We start from the raw sequence: 21,711 nt of genomic DNA, 5'->3' as shown, positions 1-21,711 counted from the left end.
TCCTTTAAGAAATTAACCTGTACTTAATTTGTATAACAAATTTCAAAGGTAGAAAAGACTCTGGTTTATCATATACGCCACCCAAGAAGGGTTCAGTTCTGACTGCTCCCACTGGTGTATGTAGGCTTGACGAGAGAGGTCTGCCTGCTTTGTTCGTTGGTGAATCCCCGGCACTCAGAACAGTGACTGGCACGTAGTGGGCCCATGATAAACAGTGTCAAGTGATGCCTAAATACTAATCTCGAAAGAAGACACAAGTACCTCATTATTCCTGAGATGATGATGTACAGAGCCAGCTCCCAGTTGGGCCTGGGCAGGGCTTCTGCACAGGTTGCTAACATATGGTAAGGAAGGGATGCATTCAATACAAATACGAATTCAGAGCCACTGGTTGTTATAAACTTCAGTTCACGAATAACTCTAGAAGCTGTGAAATCAGGAGTAAACCTAAAACGGAATGATGGCAGTGAGACTAAAGTTTTTAAAAATATACCGCAAACAGTTTAAATATAATGCCTTTGAAACAGAACACAGAATTTTAGAGTTTGATACTTTTATTCAACTTTCTCATTTTAAGATGGACAAAGTATTGTCCTATGAGGTGAATAACCAAAACAACTATATTCTGTGGATAATTGGAGAAGTTACATAAAAAGAGAACAATAATCAGCTTCCCATGATTATTAATTAGGAAAGTAGTCTCTGAGCTTCTTTCCCTTCCCTCCTCCTTCCTCCTTTATTTAATCCACACTCTTCTCCTACGATGCATTCCCAATGCCTTTTTTTTGTGTGTGTAGAGAACCACCCTAGCCCTACTGATGTTCATCTCCTGCAGCACTGCTTTCTGCCCTAATTATATTATTTTTATTTTGTTAACTGTATGCTCCGCAAGCACACGATCTGCACGTTGAGGAAAGGTGTCTTATTCCTCACTGTACCTTCAGGTGCCAAGTGTCATGCCTTACATGGAGTAATGTAGTTACTTATAAAGTAAGTGTCCACTGAAGGTCATGAAATTATCGTTCCATTAAGGGGACAGAAGTTACATTTTATTATATCAACTTTATAACATTACAAGTTATCAATTGTTAAAATATGCGGCAACTATTGCCGATGTAGGCATTAAAACTGTCTTCTGACCAAAATATCACACATTTGTATACACTGCACAACACGGAAAAACTGCATGTGTGTAACACAGGTGTCTGCTCTGCTGCTGAGACTGAATTTATAGTCAGTTTCCTACACAATCTTGAAAATAATTTTGAAACTGGTTTCTAAGACTATCTGATCCACTTTGGAGTTTCACAATTTTGAAAACAAAGATATGAAGAAATAACCAAAGATTAAGTGAAAAAAAAAATCAAATGAATATATTTGTGGATAAAGACCTTTTTTTGTGAGTATGAAAACAATTTTAGCATAACGTTTGAACAACTCCAGTATAAAAAGTTAATGAGAAGTTAGTGATTCATTATCTTATGAGAAAATACTTACAAAATGATTATGTCTTTAGAGGCATTGGCACTTAGTACCAATTCTTGACAATTGACAACTTTAAAGCCATATCCCTCGCATGAGTACCCACTGACTTCAATGGTTTCTATGTGAATTTGAAGTTGTCCTGTATTCTCTACTTTAAATGTTCTTTTCAATGTGAAATTTGGTTCTCTTAGTTTCAAACCTAAAGGAAAAAAATGAGGAGTGAGTATAAATCTTGCTATCCTGTGCTCCAGGTCCAAGCAATGATAATACATTCTTCATGAATGTATCCCAGAGATTATGAATGAGCTCCTCAGGGCAAAGAGATCAGCCGTTACCCAGATTTCGTCAGGAAGTACTCTACCTTGTTAAGTCATTTTAGATGGCAGAAGTTTAATTTTGCAGTAATACCCCTACATACAAACGAGTTTAGTTCCAAGAGTGCGTTCCTAAGTCCAATTTGTTCGTTAAGTCCAACGAAGTTAACCTAGGTACCTAACCAACACAATTGGCTATATAGTACCGTACTGTAATAGGTTTATAATACGTTTCACACAAATAATACATAAAAAACAAACAAATACAAGAAATAAAACATTTTTAATCTTACAGTACAGTTCCTTGGAAAGTACAGTAGTACAGTAAACAGCTGGCATACAGGGGCTGCCTGCAGTACTCGCTACATCACCGCTGCTTTTACGGTTGCTTCTGGACATCCTGGGCTTAAAATAAAGGTACTGTACTACTGTACTCTATACAGTACTGTAAAGTACACAAAAGTACAATCACTTGTAGAGGATGCACACACGTGACAATGTGCGTCAGACACGTGAACTAACTTACGTGATGGGACATGCAAACCCATGTTTGCATCTTTGAAAGTCTGCAACTTGAAGGTTCATATGTAGGGGACTTACTGTGCTTTATTTTTCACATTCAGAGTAAATCATCTAAGGCATGCAATGAATACTGACACTTCAAATTTTTTAAGATCCAAACCAAACAACTCTGAAAGCAAGTCAGGGCGTTTTCTTAAAATCTTAAGCATCGGGCTTCCCTGGTGGCGCAGTGGTTGAGAGTCTGCCTGCCAATGCAGGGGACACGGGTTCGAGCCCTGGTCTGGGAAGATCCCACATGCCGCGGAGCAACTGGGCCCGTGAGCCACAATTACTGAGCCTGCGCGTCTGGAGCCTGTGCTCCGCAACGAGAGAGGCCGCGATAGTGAGAGGCCCGCGCACCGTGATGAAGAGTGGCCCCCGCTTGCCGCAACTAGAGAAAGCCCTCGCGCAGAAACGAAGACCCAACACAGCCATAAATAAATAAATAAATAAATTTAAAAAAAAATCTTAAGTATCCATCACTAATATACACATGTGCACATGTAGAAATACTGTTCTTGTTTTTGGAATTATTTACTGTTGACAACAAACGCTGAAATTTGTGCCCTTGGATATGATAGGAATACTCACTGTCTGTACAGTCTTTTAATAATGCTTCTGTGATTTTAAAGCGCAAGGAGCTCCCTGGACCTGGAAGCTTGCCTGCCACCCTCAAGTTCTCAGTTGTTCCTTGTCCTTGGACCATCACAGCATCCATCACAGTCAGGTTATTTCTATGTAAGAACAAGAACCACAGATTTTCCTCCCATTAAATTTGCACAATCTTTTGATCTATAACTTTTACTGTTACTTTATAAACCATGTAAAAATTAATACACTAAATTTAATGGTGAAACATTTGCACTTGAAAAATTTTTAAACGTTTACATGAAAAGGAGCAAGAGCTTTTCACTTTGAAGAGTCACACGTGGTACAGGAAGACAGTATTCAGGTCTTTTAGCTAAAAATATAATCACGAAGGTATCTTTCATGAGGCGTGGTATGTGTGTGTATTCTGGGCAAAATGAATACCCTATTTCATAAATAAATTAATGCAAATATTAATACTGAAACGAATCAAGAAAGGACTCTATGTAAGTACTAAAAGTCAACCCACACTTAAATCACAGAACGTACCTGATTATGATTAGGGAAGAAACAGTTCTATTGTGAACTGGAGTAAACTTTACTTTGACAGATTTCTTTTCTCCAGGTTTTAAAATTAGGTTTAAAATTAAATGTCGGGAGAGGCCTTCTGTAAATCCTGTTGAACTCTGCAGTGGATGAGCCTTGAATCATTGGGTAAACAAACAGGAGTCATTAGTATATTCTCTGGAAAAATTTTTTTCCCTTTACCCCATCCACAGCCCAGTATTAGTTCCTCAAATTGATCAACTATATAAACAGTTCTATCCCTGATGACTTAGAGGCTGGATGGTTGGCAAGCAGAGCTGGGCAACCAATGGCGACACGTTATGTTCCGCATTAAGTCCCAGAAAGGGCTTTGTTCCCCAGGTCACCAAAGTCTTCATGTTTGTACTAAGCACTTGTTTTTGTGTACACATCTTTTTATTTTTAACTTTAAAAGTTTTGAAACATGACACAAAAACAGAAAAGGACACAAACCTAAGAGATGAGTAGCTCAGTGTTTTGGCACAAAGCAAACAGCTGTGTACTGAACACGCAGCACCCGGAAGTCCTACCGGTGCTGTCCCCCCCTTTCAGTCACTGTTTTTCTGCCCCTCCCCTCAGACAGACTACCAGCTGGAGGATCTTAAGGTTGCACCATTTTATTTGTAAAAATATTTCCAATTCATATCAATCTATCTTTGAATTTTATTTTGAAAGCTAAGCCCATAATTACTGTTTCATAAACACTTGATGATTTAAAGTTCAATAGCTTAGTTTAATAATCAAAATATGACTTCCCGACAGTTATAGATAAAATTAAAAAACATTTGTTTTTTATTTTTTAAAAAATCATAGTTCACATATAAGGTTACACTGTTCTGACTTCAAGTAACATTAACCTTAAACTTTTTGGGGGGAAGGGTTGGTAATACTTGGGTATAAATGTCCATAGCTCTACATGGCTCTGCTAACTTGTGAAAGGAGAGTGCATTTTGCATGATTTTTCTACTATATACAGATCCATCTACTTCAACAGCATGATTCTACAAACATAACTTCATAGTCAATAGACTTTGTGAAGCACACTACTTTTTAATTCTCACTTCTGAGGCAAATATTTTTTCCTACATCGAAAATTCTTCTCTGTCCGTGTCTACTAGGACAACAATGTTTCGATTGCTCCAAAATGGTTGGTAAATAGGTTCCCTTTTAAATGAACTATTCTGAGTAATTGATGAACACGTTATACATTATACATATATTTGCCAAAACAACTAATTTAAACTCTGATGACTTGGAAAATACTTTAGGATGTTGTAATGCCTCTGGGATATCACTAAGGCCCTCAATAATTCTCAATAATTGTTGTAGTGGTGGTTCTTAAAGAGGGATTCATGGACCCCTGGGGATCTCAGAGGTCTTTTCAGGTGTCAAAACTATTTTCAGAACACCGACAGACGTTCTTTGCCTTTTTCACCGTGTTGACCTTTGCACTGATGGTCAGCAAAAGCAATGGTGGGTAAAACTGCTGACCCTTTATCTAGAAGCAAGGCAGTGGCATCAAACTTCCCTAGTAGCCACTGTCTTCCTCACTGCCATGCACTTGCAGTTAAAAAAAAAAACCAAAAAAACTGTTACTGATTAAACAGTAATAAATATTAATCTTATTAAATCTCAACCCTTGAGCACGTGCCTTCTTTTGTTTTTGGACCGCTGTGTTTTCACTGTCATTTGTCTCTAGGTATTTTTTGATTTCCTCTTTGATTTCTTCAGTGATCTCTTGGTTATTTAGTAACATGTTGTTTAGCCTCCATGTGTTTGTGTTTTTTACATTTTTTTCCCTGTAATTTATTTCTAATCTCATAGCGTTGTGGTCAGAAAAGATGCTTGATATGATTTCAATTTTCTTAAATTTACCGAGACTTGATTTGTGACCCAAGATGTGATCTATCCTGGAGAATGTCCCGTGCACACTTAGGAAGAAAGTGTAATCTGCTGTTTTCAGATGGAATGTCCTATAAATATCAATTAAATCTATCTGGTCTATTGTGTCATTTAAAGCTTGTGTTTCCTTATTCATTTTCTGTCTGGATGATTCGTCCATTGGTGTAAGTGAGGTGTTAAAGTCCCCCACTATTATTGTGTTACTGTCGATTTCCTCTTTTATAGCTGTTAGCAGTTGCCTTATGTATTGAGGTGCTCCTATGTTGGGTGCATATATGTTCATAATTGTTATATCTTCTTCTTGGATTGATCCCTTGATCATTATGTAGTGCCCTTCCTTGTCTCTTGTAACATTCTTTATTTTAAAGTCTATTTTATCTGATATGAGTATTGGTACTCCAGCTTTCTTATGATTTCCATTTGCATGGAATATCTTTTTCCATCCCCTCACTTTCAGTCTGTATGTGTCCCTAGGTCTGAAGTGGGTCTCTTGTAGACAGCATATATATGGGTCTTGTTTTTGTATTCATTCAGTGAGCCTGTGTCTTTTGGGTGGAGCATTTAATCCATTCACATTTAAGGTGATTATCAATATGTATGTTCCTATTACCATTTTCTTAATTGTGTTGGGTTTGTTTTTGTAGGTCCTTTTCTTCTCTTGTGTTTCCCACTTAGAGAAGTTCCTTTAGCCTTTGTTGTAGAGCTGGTTTGGTGGTGCTGAATTCTCTTAGCTTTTGCTTGTCTGTAAAGCTTTTGATTTCTCTGTCAAATCTGAATGAGATCCTTGACGGATATAGAGTAATCTTGGTTGTAGGTTCTTCCCTTTCATCACTTTAAATATATTGTGCCACTCCCTTCTGGCTTGTAGAGTTTCTGCTGAGAAATCAGCTGTTAACCTTATGGGAGTTCCTTGTATGTTATTTGTTGTTTTTCCCTTGTTGCTTTTAATAATTTTTCTTTGACTTTAATTTTTGTCAGTTTGATTACTATGTGTCTCGGCGTGTTTCTCCTTGGGTTTATCCTGTATGGGACTCTCTGCGCTTCCTGGACTTGGGTGGCTATTTCCTTTCCCATGTTAGGGAAGTTTTCGACTATCATCTCTTCAAATATTTTCTCTGGTCCTTTCTGTCTCTCTTCTCCTCTGGGACGCCTATAATATGAATGTTGGTGTGTTTAATATTGTCCCAGAGGTCTCTCAGGCTGTCTTCATTTCTTTTCATTCTTTTTTCTTTATTCTGTTCTGTGGCAGTGAAATCCACCATTCTATCTTCCAGGTCACTTATCCGTTCTTCTGCCTCAGTTATTCTGCTACTGATTCCTTCAGTGTATTTTTCATTTCAATTATTGTATTGTTCATCTCTGTTTGTTTGTTCTTTAATTCTTCTAGGTGTTTGTTCTTTAATTCTTCTAGGTCTTTGTTAAACATTTCTTGCATCTTCTCGATCTTTGCCTCCATTCTTTTTCCAAGGTCCTGGATCATCTTCACTACCATTATTCTGAATTCTTTTTCTGGAAGGTTGCCTATCTCCACTTCATTTAGTTGTTTTTCTGGGGTTTTATCTTGTTCCTTCATCTGGTACATAGTCTTCTGCCTTTTCATTTTGCCTATCTTTCTGTGAATGTGGTCTTCATTCCACAGGCTGCAGGACTGTAGTTCTTCTTGTTTCTGCTGTCTGCTCTCCGGCAGGTGAGGCTGTTTACTGAGCACATGCCTTTTCAATACCATGTGATAAACTGGAGTACGCACGCAACACCCCTTGCAGCATGCTGGACCATGCTGTCTGGGAGAGCTATCGTTTCAGATGCCAACTGAACTAGTTCCTGCCTCCGCAACACCATTTATATTTGAAAGAACGATTGACAGTCCATATATGGTTATTCAGACTGGAGTAGTTAGTAGACATTTTTACGAAAATGAAGTGCATCTGTTCCTTTAAGGGAAACAACTGAAGCATTTGTTGCCAATGGTAAAATTTGAGTGTTTGAGCGAAATTTAGAATTTTGGCCCTGTGAGCTTTAGAGCCAATAGTTAAAGAACTCCCTGATGAGATTAGTGGTTGTAAGAATGAATATGATTTTCTGGATACTGCAGAGTGAATTGTGTCAACATTTGGAAGCTCTTCATATCTTAGTGAAGCAATATTTTCCAAATGACTGATGCATGGTGTTATGATAACTAAAAAGGCAATTAAGACACTCCTTTTTGCAACTACATGAATGTGTCAGGTCAGGTCAGATATTTATCATATACTTCATCGAAAACAATGTATCATAAGAGACCAAATGCAGAAGCAGACAGGAGAATCTATCTGTATATTAAGTCAGAGAGCCATTGAAGAGCTCTGTAAAAATGTAAAACAATCTACTCTTCTTACAAAATGGTTCTTAAAAAAATATATATCTATTTTTTCATTTTTATATTATCTATGTCAAATAGAATGGGCTTATTATTATTTTATTATTATTTTAAATGAATTAAATCAATATTTTAATGATCTCTCAGTTTTAATTTCTACTATGGTAAATATTGATAGATGCAAACCACATAAACAAACAATCTCTTTGGAGTCCTTAATAATTTTTAAAAATTGAGATAAAGTAGAAATTCTTAATTATTTTTCAGACTGTAAAGGAATCCTGAGACCAAATATTCTGAGATCCACAGTTTTATAGCACTGTAGAGAACTGTGATAGAATTTATCCTAAGCTCACCCTAAGACCTCCTTCCAGCATTTCTTATTTAGAATAAATTCCTGAGGTCTAGAGTATTCTTATTCATCTTCCTATCTCTCACAGTACCTACATCTTGTAGGTACCACTAAAGATTTGGTAAGATAAAAAAAGGTAAATACTAGGTCATTTACTTCTTATGAGTATTTCCTCTCTTATAAAAGCAGAGTAAAAGGAATTTCTGGTTACTGAGCTTTCTAGATATTTGGAGTCTAGATAACCTTGAACTTATTATGTTGGCACTTTATGGATGGAAAAAGCAAAGTAAAAAAGATTCCAAGAGAAGGGCATGGACTAGAATATAAGACTGTCTAAATTTCAGTCTAGTATTCTACCTATTACTCAGCAGAAAAGAAAAATACAACATTGAAAATTACTTTCTCTTTTTTTAAAAATTACTTTCTTATTTAAGATTTACTTAAAAATAGACAATAGACAATACAAATTCCATAAAGGTTTGGCTAATTTATGCCTTATACATTAAAACACAAAGCTATGGGAAAGGACACAAATCCTTCAAGAACTACAAAACATCAAGTTGGACAGGTTAATTAGTGATTCCTAACCAGTAATGACCATGTGTCACGAAAGTATGGGCAAGGGTTCTGGACTCTGAGAGAACTAGATTTGAATTTGGCCCTGCCAGTTATGACAGGTAGGAACTTGGGCAAGTTACTTCCTCTCTCTGAGCTTTGTTTTTCCACCACCAACAGAACAAGGGAAATACTTATTCTTAGGGTGGTTAGTAATAGCTCAGCCTGGCTATTGTAATGATTACATGAAATTATAAATGTGAATGCAACTGGCATAATGCTGACACATAGTAGGTGCTCATGAAATACTGAAAACCTTCGTATTGCCTTTCCTTCCCACCTGGTGAGCCACAGATTGACTCATCCAGTCAACATTCATTGAGGGCTTCCTATGTCCCAAGCAACCCATCTAAGGGCTTCCATGTTGGTCTGTTTAACCTTTTCAAAAACTTTTTTATATACAAATTATTAACTTCACTTACAAGTGAAGAAGTTGAAGTTTGGAAAGGTTTATTTACTTGGTCGAGGTGACCAAGCTAGTAGGTACAAAGCCATGGTTATTCTAGGAGCCAACCTTCCTCATTCCAAATGGGAAGCAGCAAAGCCACAGCATGGCAGGAAGGCATCCCGTGGCTACTTGACAGACTGGGACCGTGCTCAGCAAAAGAGCTCACAGCAAGGAGAGGAAGGAGCTGGCTGTTTACTGTTTTCATTCAAAGTAATTCAGATGATGGAGGATTAACTAGATTCCTACTCTCATTCACTCAACACCATTCGTATTATAAATGTGGGAAGGAAACCATATAAATAGAAGACAAGCTCTCAAGGAGTTTATACCCAGAACTGGGAAACAAGGTACCTACCATACGTCAAAAAGAAAACAAAAAACACAGTTAACGTGCTTGCAGACGAAGATTCAGGGAGAGCCAGAGAGCCGAATCAGTGCAGGCTCCACAGCCAGCAGGGCTGGTGTGAACAGGCTGTTTAAGGCTGGAGGAGAGTGGCTGGGCAGGAGGAAGGGCGTTGAGGCCAAGAGACTTGGGCCAGTTTGCAGGTGGCTTTAGTTCCAAGTGCTAATTTCCTGACTGACACAGATCCTACACATTAAGTTCTTATATAATCATGAGTGGTTAGTGGCTGCTCAGCCCGGCCCGTATGATAGAGAATATTTGGTCCTAGAACAAACCAGTTTACGTATACATTTATTAGTTTAAAAATACTTGTTGAGTTAAAACTATGCTCTCTACTGCGCTAAGTATGAATACAGCTAGCCGTGGGTCTGGCCTTCATGGAGCTTACAATTTTATTAGAAAGTATCCAAAATAAAAATTTAAATGACCAAGCTCAATATTTTGAGGCTTAATAAAAAAAAAAATTATCTATCAGTATATACCTTATCTACATATTCTTAGAGGTTCTGGCAGCCATTATTATGAACCTTCATGAGCTTAATGTTTAATGCCCACAAACAGGACCTTCTATTAAGGGTGTCTCATGGCAATCTAAATCCCACCCATTCTTCTGGGGCTTTTTGCCTCTAAAATAATTACTAGACCGTTCTGACTTCTTCAGTAACTTGCCCTTCAGCCAATTTAAGGATGGTCAATATTTTTCTTTCACAATTGCATTGATCATATTGTAGAATTACTTCTTTGGAATAGTATGAAGTTTGAATACTTACACTGTTTCTGAAGACTTGGAATTCTAGTGTTCTTAAATCTATCTTTGCCACCTTACTTAAGTTAAACCTGAAATAAAAAAACCATACACATATTTCTTTGTAAACAGCATCATAATTAAAGGGGTTATAAATACTAAGGTTGTGCTTATCTTTTGGCAGATTTTGAGATCAATGTTATCAGATTAACAGCCTTCAAAAAATAGCTACAATTTACAGTTAATATTTTGTTCACTTTTTAAAACTAAAATATTTGAAAGGCTCCACCACTTGCTTCCTCTTTATAAGATTTTAGGAAGGAGTTCTATATTATTTTTTTCTTGTCTTAAACTGGAAGCTTTTTTAGATGCTTAATATAATATCCCTCTCTCTCCCCAGAACCTTCTCTCAACTTAAATTACAGATGCAGAATTTCTCTAAGCCCAATCTATTACTGTATGAGCTGAAATAAAGTTTTAAATGTGTAAAATAATAATTCACTGCTAATATGAAAACATTTTGATAATCTACCAGCAATGCCTACCTTGATATTAACTTATCTACAAAGACGGAAGGGTTGGAATATAAGGCCAGAGGAATAAACTGAATGTAGATAGGAGCATCTGCAGGATTTTCTAACGTAATCTCTTCTTCCTTAAACAAAGTAAAGACACAGTAAGTGAAAGATTGCCACCGTTAAAAGAGCCAGGACATGCAGCCAACCTAAGTGTCCATCGACAGATAAATGGATAAAGAAGATGTGGCACGTATATACAATGGAATATTACTCAGCCATAAAAAGAAACGAAATTGAGTTATTTGTAGTGAGGTGGATGGACCTAGAGTCCGTCATACAGAGTGAAGTAAGTCAGAAAGAGAAAAACAAATACCGTATGCTAACACATATATATGGAATCTAAAAAAAAAGAAATGGTTCTGATGAACCTAAGGGCAGGACAGGAATAAAGACGCAGATGTAGAGAATGGACTTGAGGACACAGGGAGGGTGGGGGGGTGGAGGGTAAGCTGGGACGAAGTGAGAGAGTGGCATGGACATATATACACTACCAAATGTAAAATAGATAGCTAGTGGGAAGCAGCCGCATAGCACAGGGAGATCAGGTCAGTGCTTTGTGACCACCTAGAGGGGTGGGATAGGGAGGGTGGGAGGGAGACGCAAGAGGGAGGGGATATGGGGATACATGTATACGTATAGCTGATTCACTTTGTTATAAAGCAGAAACTAACACAACATTGGAAAGTAATTATACTCCAATAAAGATGTTAAAAAAAAAAAAAGAGCAGATACTTCATAACCCTATTACAGATTTCCCAGAACTGATGTCACACTGAATACTTACTGAAGAGCAGTTTGTATTAGTAAGGGGAAACCTCATGTGACGGGGTGAGCTGAGGACGGATGGCCAGGAGAGCTCGGCAGTGATTTTTGACAGTATGTTTTTTTGAAGGTCTGTATTTACTTCAAATATAGCGCTCAATCTAGAAAAACAATTTGTAAGTCACTGTAACAAAATGAAATATTTGAGTTTTCTGAATACAGGAAATTCTATTAGGCTTGTGTACTTGAGAAATTTTACTTGCTCTAATATTTAATTATGCTTTTCATAGAGACATGTATGAAGATGTCTCTATTTTGGCACAAAGAGCTGCCAAAGTATCACTGATCACCTGTACAGTATTGTTTACGTACTGAATACGAAAGGGAAAAGGCAGGGATATTCAGATAACATGATGTTATGGGGATCCTAAAGGATCTTGCATGTTTAGTGGAAAGATCCAGACACCAACAGCAGGCAAATATTTTCAGTAGAACTAATAAGAAGGCAGTGCACTGCTTGGCATATGGCTTTTTCCCCACTTGAGATAAAAAACAAAACAAAATCCTGATATACAATGAAGACATCAGTTGAAGAGGTAACACATATGAGGATTCTGTCCAGGTATATATAGTTAAGAGCAATTTTCAGGGCCTCATTTGACTATTTCCCTACTTATGAGTATTTATAAGCCAGCTGTTAAGAACTCAGAGCACATTCCCTAAGGAAACAATATTATAAATGGGGCTAAGGTGCCTGGGCACAAACACTGAAGCCTGTTTTATCCTATAAGACTACTGAATTATGACACCCTAATATTGGTGAGAGTACCGGTTTTGTACGACGAGTAACAAATTCTCTGTAACATGCACGCTGAGAAAGTAAGACAAAGGCAGGGGCAGGGAAAATGCCACATTCACTGTGCAACTGGAACACAGTGGCACAGGGCAGGCAGGGAGCCTGGGTCTTTAGGAGTGAAACACTAGGCTCACAGAGAGGAAAGCAGGGGTTTCAGGGGGTGGGGCGTGAAGAGGTTCCTTGGCAGATGAACCTAGGGCAGCACTGCAAGTTATTTATTCATAATTGGATGCTAAACTGTGGAGGCGACCTATACCTTACAATGTCTGCTATGGAACTGTAGAGAACCAAGGAGTGTTTGAATTAGTGTTCTCTTAGTGAGTTCATTAGAAGTAGTCTCTGTACTAATTTTAACCATTTTAAAGTTAAAATTTAACTCTCTTTTGCCTTAAGAGAACTTTTCACAGCAGATAGTTCAGATAAATAGAAACCTGCAGATTTAATCATTCATGGCTTGAAAATCTTAACAGTACTACAAATTGGAAGATCCTGATGATACTGACAAATACATTTCAAATCAGCCAATGGAGAACAGTTTTCATCAGTTTGCTAGTCAAATTCTCTTCTGAAGTACACAGAAAGATCAAATTTCTATACTGCCACAGAAGTGTGTCTTTGCTTTTGAATCCAGATGCGGTACTGATTTGCCGCTGGGACATTTTCTACCTGCCACAGACATAAGGTTGAGCCCATGTGAACGGGCCAGGCACCCCTAACAACTCAGCTCTGGAAAGGGAGAAAGCAGTTCTTTTCAGGAGGAGCAGAGACACTCCTCCTCCTGTGAGGTTAAACCCAGAAAGTGTTTTCCTAGCCTTTAACAGAGGTCAGTGGTAGGTAGAAACTTTCTTTCTTATGCAAATGGATGTGTCTAAGGTAAACAATGAAGTTATCCTACACAAGGACAACTTCATCGAGTTTCTTTGACTTTAAGGAAGCATCTAGAGCACTGGAAAAAAGACAAAAATGGTAGTGTGCATACTTCTGAGAAATATACAATTACAATGGCAATTCAAGATGCCTCATTATAATTTCCTGAAGATTAGGCATATTTTCTTACCTACAGAGAAATAAAATAACCTAATATAAGAATAACTTTAGAAAGTCATGTTTCATACTGGTAAAGAGAGCTCAAATACTTAAATGAAGCAAACCCACTTACTTATGACCGGAATTTTCCTTTATTCCCATCCATCCTTTGAACAGGCTTTGATGCAAATCCCAGTCAGCGTCCCAAGCATCTTCCTGCATGGCTATACCAGGCTGTACTTTGGGTTCAGCTAAACCAAGGAGACAAATGGTATGACGTAGTCAGCCCTTCAACTGATTTCTATAGCATCAAGAGATAGGGATGGGCTTTAAAAGTGGCCGCCTTTTATTAAAGAGTATTCTGGGGAGGGAGTGAAGGGCATGAAAGAGAATGGCAAGATAACTTACATTTGGACAGAAAAGGCAAGCCAACATAGCAATGATCCCCACACTGCAGTCCAGGATCAAAATAAATGTTTGCAATCTATAAAGAGGCACAGGAGAACCATGAATCCCAAATCCACAGAAGGTCACAATAACAAAGGACTAATGGATGGGGATTTTTGCAAATATAACATTTTCAAACCTTTGATTTTTTCCCTGGCTCCAAATCTTCCTTATTGCCCCGTAATCGTTTGTAGTAAAATCGTACATCTTCTGACAAAGATCGTATTTGTTGGATCTTTACCTTCTGTGAGAAGGAATTCATAATATTTAAACTCTGATGAACTATTTTCCCCTGAAGGAAGAAAACAGACAAACTCATCTGTAAATGGTAGATTTTCTTCAGAACACACACTTTAGAGCTGACAGACATATTTCTAGGAAACCAAAGTTCAAAGGACATTTAGAATTTTCAAAAGTTGATAAACTTTAAATTTGTAACCAGAGCCCCTCCTCCAAATATATGTATTTTGTTGTTTTTATGGCCTATTACAGATAAATTAGCAGGAAAAATCTCTGCAATTTCGTAAAAATGAATTAAAGTAAAAATGTTCACATACTAACAAAGGTACAGAGCTAGCTTTGAATAAAGGAAGCAGTCACTGTCAGTTTGTTAAGAAAGGTTTGATTATACCAAGGCCAGGTTGCCTTAAAAGTATCCAAATTCAGGATGAAATAACTGAACTCTAAAATCCAAAGCTATTTTCTTTATAAAAGAAAAATACTATTTGTGCCAAAGAGAAATTAGATGTTTTTAAAAAACACACGTTATCAAGCATCATATTAAAACAGCACACAGATTAAATCATTAAATTACCAATGATTGCTCTTATCAGCTGCATGCTTCTCCCTATGACAGGGTACCAGATTTTAAATAAAAAATTACATGATTCAAATAATCATCAATAAGAATCATATTATAATATTTTACTTTCTTTTGTCTGAATACAGAACCAGAATCCTATAACCTGATTCCTAGTCATTTGAAGAAGTCTCTAAAATGACCAGACCTGCTGGTCTAATATTTGGTATTGAAAGACAAAGAAGTCGGGACTTCCCTGGTGGTCCAGCAGTTAGGACTCCCGCTCCCGGTGCAGGGAGCCTGGGTTTGATCCCTGATCAGGGAACTAGATCCCACATTCCACAACTAAAAGATCCTGCGTGCTGCAACTAAGACCTGGCACAGCTGAATAAATAAATAAAGGTTAAAAAAAAAAAAAAAAGACAAAGAAGTTAAGAAAATGAACAGTAAAAGGAGTTGAATGACGGTGCAGTTAAGACTAACACTCATCATTTACAGTCTAACCAGAGTAGAAAGATGTTAGAGGGTGGGGACGCTGCTGTGAGGATAAGAACATAAGAGAAGAAAGCAGAAGCCTATGCTGAGTCCTAGCTTGGCCTCCAACCAGCTGTGTCTTCCCGGCAGTTACCTGGTCTTCATGCACCTGTAATAACTACTACTCTTGTGCCCACGTCTTGTCTCTCAGGGGTATGGTGGGGATCAAAAGAGGGAACAGATACAGAAGTTCATTTTACAATGGTATTCAAATACGAAGTATTAAACTGTGAGTTATTTGAAATGTTCATTCTTAAGTACCAAGTTTTCATCACTTGGCTCTAGTAGTCTCCATCTGATAAGAGATTTTACAGAATTTCATGACTGTTATGGGCTGAATGTCTGTGTGCTCCCCCACACTCACATGTTGAAATCCTAACCCCCAGTGTGATGGTATCAGGAGGCAGGGCCTTCGGGAGGTGATCAGGTCATGAGGGTGGAGCCCTCATGAACGGGATTAGTGCCCTTAAAAGAGACACAAGAGCTTGCCCTCCCTGTCTGCTCTTTTGGTTGTGCGAGGATACAATGAGAAGATGCCCATCGGCAAACCGAGGAAGTAGGCCCTCACCAGACACCAGATCTGCTGGTGCCTTGATCTTGGACTTCCCAGCCTCCAGAACCATGAGAAATAAACGTCTGTTGTTTAAGCCACCCAATCTATGGTAATTTGTTACAGCAGCCCAATTAAGACCAATTATCAAGTTAATTTGTAATTCCAAGCAAATATCTGATCCTATAAGCCATCTGAAGATACCTGAAGGCTTAATCTGAAGTACTGCAAAACCAACACCTTGTTTTTATAGATGCCTTCTCATTTACTCTGTCCATGAGCCTTTCACTTAGTCATCTACTGAATTATTCCCTTCCAGGATTTATGCAGGGATCAAGGAGATCATGGATTGAAAAGGCAATTGAAGGTTCTTTTGGATAAATAATGAAGTCAAGAGTTCTGTATAGTCAGTACAAAGTGGAATGATAAGAAGACAAAGATTTAATTAAGACCCAAACTTAGGTGTGCTGAACCTATTAATTCAAATTTATATTTGAAGCTAATTTATATTTAAGAGGCTAAATTTTGAATTTAGGTATTATCGTATATAGCGTTAAGATTTTGCAATGTACTGTTTCTCTTAACCTGTCAGGTCTCCTACCACAGCTGAGAGACACTTCCATCTGCTCCAAGGCGTCCTTAATCGACTACACTATCTTCCTGCAAAAGGTGGCCTCCTGGTTTCCCCGTTTCTTTCCTCCCTGTTCTCCAGGCTCAAACTCTATGTCACATTCTTGAGTCCTCTATCTACCTACCTACCCATACCTGTTTCCATTAGTATGACCTCCTCAAGATATTCAAGTACAGTTCAAATGGTTTATCTGAAATGTCTCTTGCCTATGTTCTCTTTTTCATCATTTTGCTCCTTCATCCACCCATTACCTACTAGATACCTGCTACTTGGGTATAAGATCCCTCATCTCTTTCCCACCGGATCTCAGAGTCTTGTTGGGGAGACCAACACATAAGGCAACATTTACAGCACAATGTGAGGCTTGCTGCAAGAGAAGTAATCTCAAATTGTTTCAGAAGAACACATGAAATAACTAGTACTGTCTAGTGAAGAAATCTTCAGAGAGGAGAGGACAATGGAATTGGATCTTGAAAGACATGTAGGAGTTCTTGAAGGTAGGAGAGGAGGAAGGGCAGCCAAGGCAGATGAGCAGCAAAGGCGTGGAGGTATGAAAGAGATTTACTGCCTCTGCCAACGCCTTAAGCTCAAACCTCCCTTTGACGTTTTCCTTGTGGACCGTGGCCAGAGTCTCTGGGTTGGCTTCCAGGCACACTATTGCTACTCCCAGACGTGTCCTACATTTACTTCTGCCAGAGAGCCAGTCTTGAAAGCTTAACTCTGATGACGTCCAGCCTCTGCTCAAAAACTTTAGATTTTCATGGACTTAAGTGCATTGCATTTTTTTCATGCTATCACTCCAAGGTACCATTCCATCTCTCTCTTGAAACTTCCCTGCATTCTTGTAAAACTGGACAACTCACCACTGCCTAAAGCCATCTCAGACTTTGCTGCCTGTGTCTCTATTCAGGTTGTTCCCTGGGCCCTGAATGTTATTCTTGCTACCCCTTGTCTATCCCTGCCAGAAGAAATTCCAAGCCAATTCACACGGCACCTTCATCAATTAGATATGTATTTTCTTCATAGCATGTTATTTTTCACCTCTTAGGGCAATTTCTACATCCTGCTCTACGTCTATGAATCATGGACCCATTTCTCATTCTAGATTGAAAACTTTTTGAGAGAAGGGACTATTTCTTATTCTTCTTTATGTCTCCTAAAGAAGCTGGTACAATGTCTTACCTTAAAATAAGTGATTAATAAAGAGTAACTGACTTTATTGTTGAATTCTAGGAACATAGAGGTAAAGGCAAAGAGAAAAAAAATTAGCAAGAAGAAGGCTACAAATTAACTGTCTTACTGGAAAAGAAGGTGGAAGAACCATATGCTTTGGGAAGCAAGTCAGAGAACCCACTGCGATCACAGCTTTCACGGGAATTGTTAGGATCTGTGGAGGGAAGAAGCAAACCACAGAGAAATGAGTGTTTAAGTCTGCGATTGACACTGACAGTTGTTGCAGGGGGACAGTTATTTTGGGGGATTAAAAGAACCAATCTTGGGATGTATATTAGCATTAACCAACTGATAAGCAAAATTAAAATCACCCATGGATACTGTTTAATCTATCCATGTACTTCATAAAATGCACTGAAATACAATACATTTCCATGTACTTCTCAGGGATTCGATGAAAACATGGTAAACAAGACCAAACAATGGGGAAGGAATGAAGAACAGATTTTTCATAATATAGGTTATTTTGTAGATTATTAATTTAAAAAGTAAAGTTCAATTATTCTCCTAAAACAATGAATGAAAAATCCAGCATTTTCTAAAGTTACATAGCTCTCTACTTTTTGTACTCAGCAATAAATTAACATCAACCTAATTTGAAAAAATGAGTTGAACGTTCCAGATTTTGAATCTCAACTCGTACTCTTATTTGCAATTCACAAAGATACTGATACTTTGTTAAGATATGAAATGTACTTATTCCCATCAAAAGTGATAAATGTGGATTCCTTATTTTTGGAGGCAATTAATTTGACATACTCCCAACATATCATTTATTATTAAATGACCAATTCTGTTTATTCTGAATTAGTTTTCTTTCATGCGGGGGTTGTATGTACTGAACAGATAGGAGAACAAGGGTAGCAAGTTGCTGACTTCAGCAAAGAGCTCTGAAATAATAAATCAAAATATTTAGGTGTGGCAGAAATATGTCTCTTCAAAGTCTCATTGAATGCAACATGTCAAACCCCACAAAAAGCCTTTAAAAAGTTCACTGATTTTCACTTGGTTCCTTGACTTAGAATGACATGTAAATATGATTGTGAGAACTCAAATTAAGATGTGATTTCCTGATTGTATCTTCCTTTTTGGAAATGTTACACAGGAGGATATTTATGACCTCAGAAAAGAGAGAGACCTATCTCAGGAATTTCAGTCAGGGTCTGTGCAATGCTACAACTATTTGTAAGCAGGCTTCTAACAGCAATTCTAAATGTGCCAAATGCATTTTTCTGAAGTTGTTTTTAGTCAAAAGATTTGGGTTTTATCAGAAAACTATGAGCTAATGAACACCAATATTCTGTAAATTATTCTCAAAAGCTCAGTTTTTAAGGCATGAAAGTGGTAAACTGTAACTTTCTGAGTAAACTTAGTTCTCTGTTTCTATAAAAACAATAAAAGACTGAATTATTCAGAAAGACCCCATTGACATGAATCCCTGTAAATAAAGTCCTTACCTCATAGTCTGTTGTGATCTGTATGGCCCCATCATGAATCCCTTCCAGTTTTTTTGCAGTAAGTTTGACTCTGAACACTGCAAAATATCCTGAAGCTAATATTACCTGTATGTAGGAGAAATGATATAATTCATCAGCCTTGCTGGCTGAAGTTTTCTGTTAAAATGGAAAAGAAAGCTACAGTGATAAACTGACTTCAAAATCCTAACCTGTACCAGTGTAACACTGAATTACCATATCATCACATACAAATACCTCAAAATAATGCCCATCTCTGGATGTTTACCTACTATACTTATTCCATGGGCCACTGAGAAAACTAGTTCCCTGAGGAACAGCTGACTTCTCAGCTGCAAAGCTGGGGAGGGGTGTGGTCCTCACACCCCAACCGTGTACGTGCAGGGTCAAAGTGGGTGAGGGCTGCAGCAGAGGGACACAGCCTTCCACTAACCCTTTGGCCGCATTAGGGCACAAGTATTAATACAAAGTTGGTTATGCTTCAAGTTCTGAATTTAACTCTGTCATGTTTTAATAACCATGTCTTCAGATCCACTGAGATTGGATCATATGGAAACATCAAGAATCATGGAAAGAAGGAAAAGTTAAGCAATAAAAATGTGAAAGAAAGGAGAATGTGGATCTTGTTTTCTCAAGCTATTTGCTGATGTTTCTGGCACTTAACCTTTTCAATCATGATACTTCCAAAAAACATGAAATTCAATTTGTGAAGTTGTACTTTAGTTTGTAGTAGTTACATTTTACCTAGAGTTCACATTTACCTCAAAATAACAAATGTTGATATGCCAAACATACTCACTTTCCCCCTTTTATAAGCATTTCTGTGTTGGTTTTGTGCAATTTTAACGTTTTCATCATGATTCTAACCAGCCAAATAAGAGCATGTGTCTGAAGAGCAGAGAGAGCTGTTAGCAATGTGTGTTTCATAAGGAACAGGATGCTTATTTAGTTCACAGGTTTGGCTTTTTGGAAAACAGGTGGAAAGCAGTTGAAAGTTTAGGCATTACAAACTTAAAAAAACACATATTGTGGAGTTGCTATTTTGAAGCTGGCAACTCACTACAACTTCCTGTTTTAAGTAAGCGTTCATAACAGTGATCTCATCTTTCTGTCCCTTGTTTTTGTGTTTATACAGTTTTATATAAAACCTAATTCTAAAACCCTAAAGTTTCAAGCAGGCTTCATGTTACTGAGTGGACCTCTCAAATTTAAGTAGTAAGTGTTAACACATGTTATTTAGTACGAGGAAATGATCCAGAGTCCTAAAATTATTAATTTATAATGTCTTATAAAAAACAGTATAATTCAACCATCTCAGATTAGATATACGTACAATTTTACTGTAACTTCATTGTTGAAATGAACACATTAATGGCTGGTCTCATTATTATCCTTTTTCAGCATTCTATTTGTATTAAAAATAAAACCTCGGCTGAGGTGACAAATATTACTTCTCATGGGCATATTCTTTTTTGTTTTAAAAGGAGGCTTTATTTATGAATCAAATTTAAAACATTATAAATTATTAAAATGCAAACACCCATATATTGACCACAATATCTGATTATGTAGCTTGAATGCCACACAACTGCAATTAGAATACACATTATTTAGTACTATTTCCCACGTTTTCAGAAATCCTTTTCCAAATTTCTACATACAATTGTATTGGCAGCTTTTTATTTGCTTTAATATTCAATCATAAAATCATGACTTTATGCATTTGGCTGTTTCCAGTTATTTGGAATTATTAATAATGCTATCACAAACATCTGCATTCTCACAGTTTTTGGCTCTTTAAATTACTTCCATGGGAAAAATTCCCAGGAGTGGTATATATTGCCAGATTGTACTCCAAAAAACCTATTTTGGGAGATGTTTAAATGTTTAAGCCAATTCTTATGACCTACGGCATTCCATGGAAGCATATTTGTCAGTAACCTCTGTGCATAAGGACATTTGCTTTTCCTTTTGTAAAACTGCCACAAGAAGTTCTATGCTAACCTACAGATGACGTATGTTCTGCTCCTTTGAAGTCGTACAAGGTGATTCTACTAATTCTGTTCTGAGTAGGTATAAACTCCAAGTTCTCTTTTCAGTAGTGATCAGGGCTTAGACTGCTATATTCATTTACTCTTGTTTCATGCTCTTTTATGACCAACTGTACATAAGATAGAGTAAAAGTATATAGGGAGATTCACACAGAGATCCACCAAACGATGTTTGCCTCACTGATACTCTCTTCTAATCAGTACAGAGAATTGACCAGAAATATTACTGTATAATTAAAAACACCTTCTATCAATGTGCAGGGCTATCTCTTCTGCCTAGTGAATTCAGTGAACACAGGGTTAGTTTACTACCCATGGGAATTTCTCCTGTAAGGACACTTGTGTTACAACTTAACTCCTTTGAGTCTCAAGTGCTCTCTCACCATGAAAGGAGGGGGTTTAAGTAGACTACCTA

At 37.5% G+C, this 21,711-nt stretch overlaps 1 protein-coding gene across 6 annotated transcripts in view; it reads right to left on the bottom strand.

The window, feature by feature from the left end:
- Positions 1 to 21,711, bottom strand: part of TMEM131 (transmembrane protein 131) — a 277,433-nt gene that overhangs the window by 31,921 nt on the left and 223,801 nt on the right. For all 6 annotated transcript variants that reach the window (XM_082356108.1, XM_082356109.1, XM_082356107.1 and 3 more), the window contains 12 exons: positions 19,228 to 19,332; positions 17,838 to 17,924; positions 14,163 to 14,315; positions 13,985 to 14,060; positions 13,710 to 13,827; positions 11,717 to 11,855; positions 10,900 to 11,009; positions 10,380 to 10,446; positions 3,498 to 3,649; positions 2,952 to 3,094; positions 1,498 to 1,684; positions 262 to 447 (listed from right to left, as the gene is read on the bottom strand). In XM_082356108.1, the coding sequence (XP_082212234.1) occupies positions 262 to 447; positions 1,498 to 1,684; positions 2,952 to 3,094; positions 3,498 to 3,649; positions 10,380 to 10,446; positions 10,900 to 11,009; positions 11,717 to 11,855; positions 13,710 to 13,827; positions 13,985 to 14,060; positions 14,163 to 14,315; positions 17,838 to 17,924; positions 19,228 to 19,332 (1,523 nt within the window). The remainder of the gene's footprint in view (positions 1 to 261; positions 448 to 1,497; positions 1,685 to 2,951; positions 3,095 to 3,497; positions 3,650 to 10,379; positions 10,447 to 10,899; positions 11,010 to 11,716; positions 11,856 to 13,709; positions 13,828 to 13,984; positions 14,061 to 14,162; positions 14,316 to 17,837; positions 17,925 to 19,227; positions 19,333 to 21,711) is intronic.

This window comes from Balaenoptera borealis (genome assembly GCF_965194805.1).
Source record: "Balaenoptera borealis genome assembly, chromosome: 15".
In the NCBI taxonomy this organism is placed as follows: Eukaryota; Metazoa; Chordata; class Mammalia; order Artiodactyla; family Balaenopteridae; genus Balaenoptera; species Balaenoptera borealis.
The sequence above is the reverse complement of the archived record's forward strand: the minus strand, read 5'-3'. Positions and strand labels throughout refer to the sequence as shown.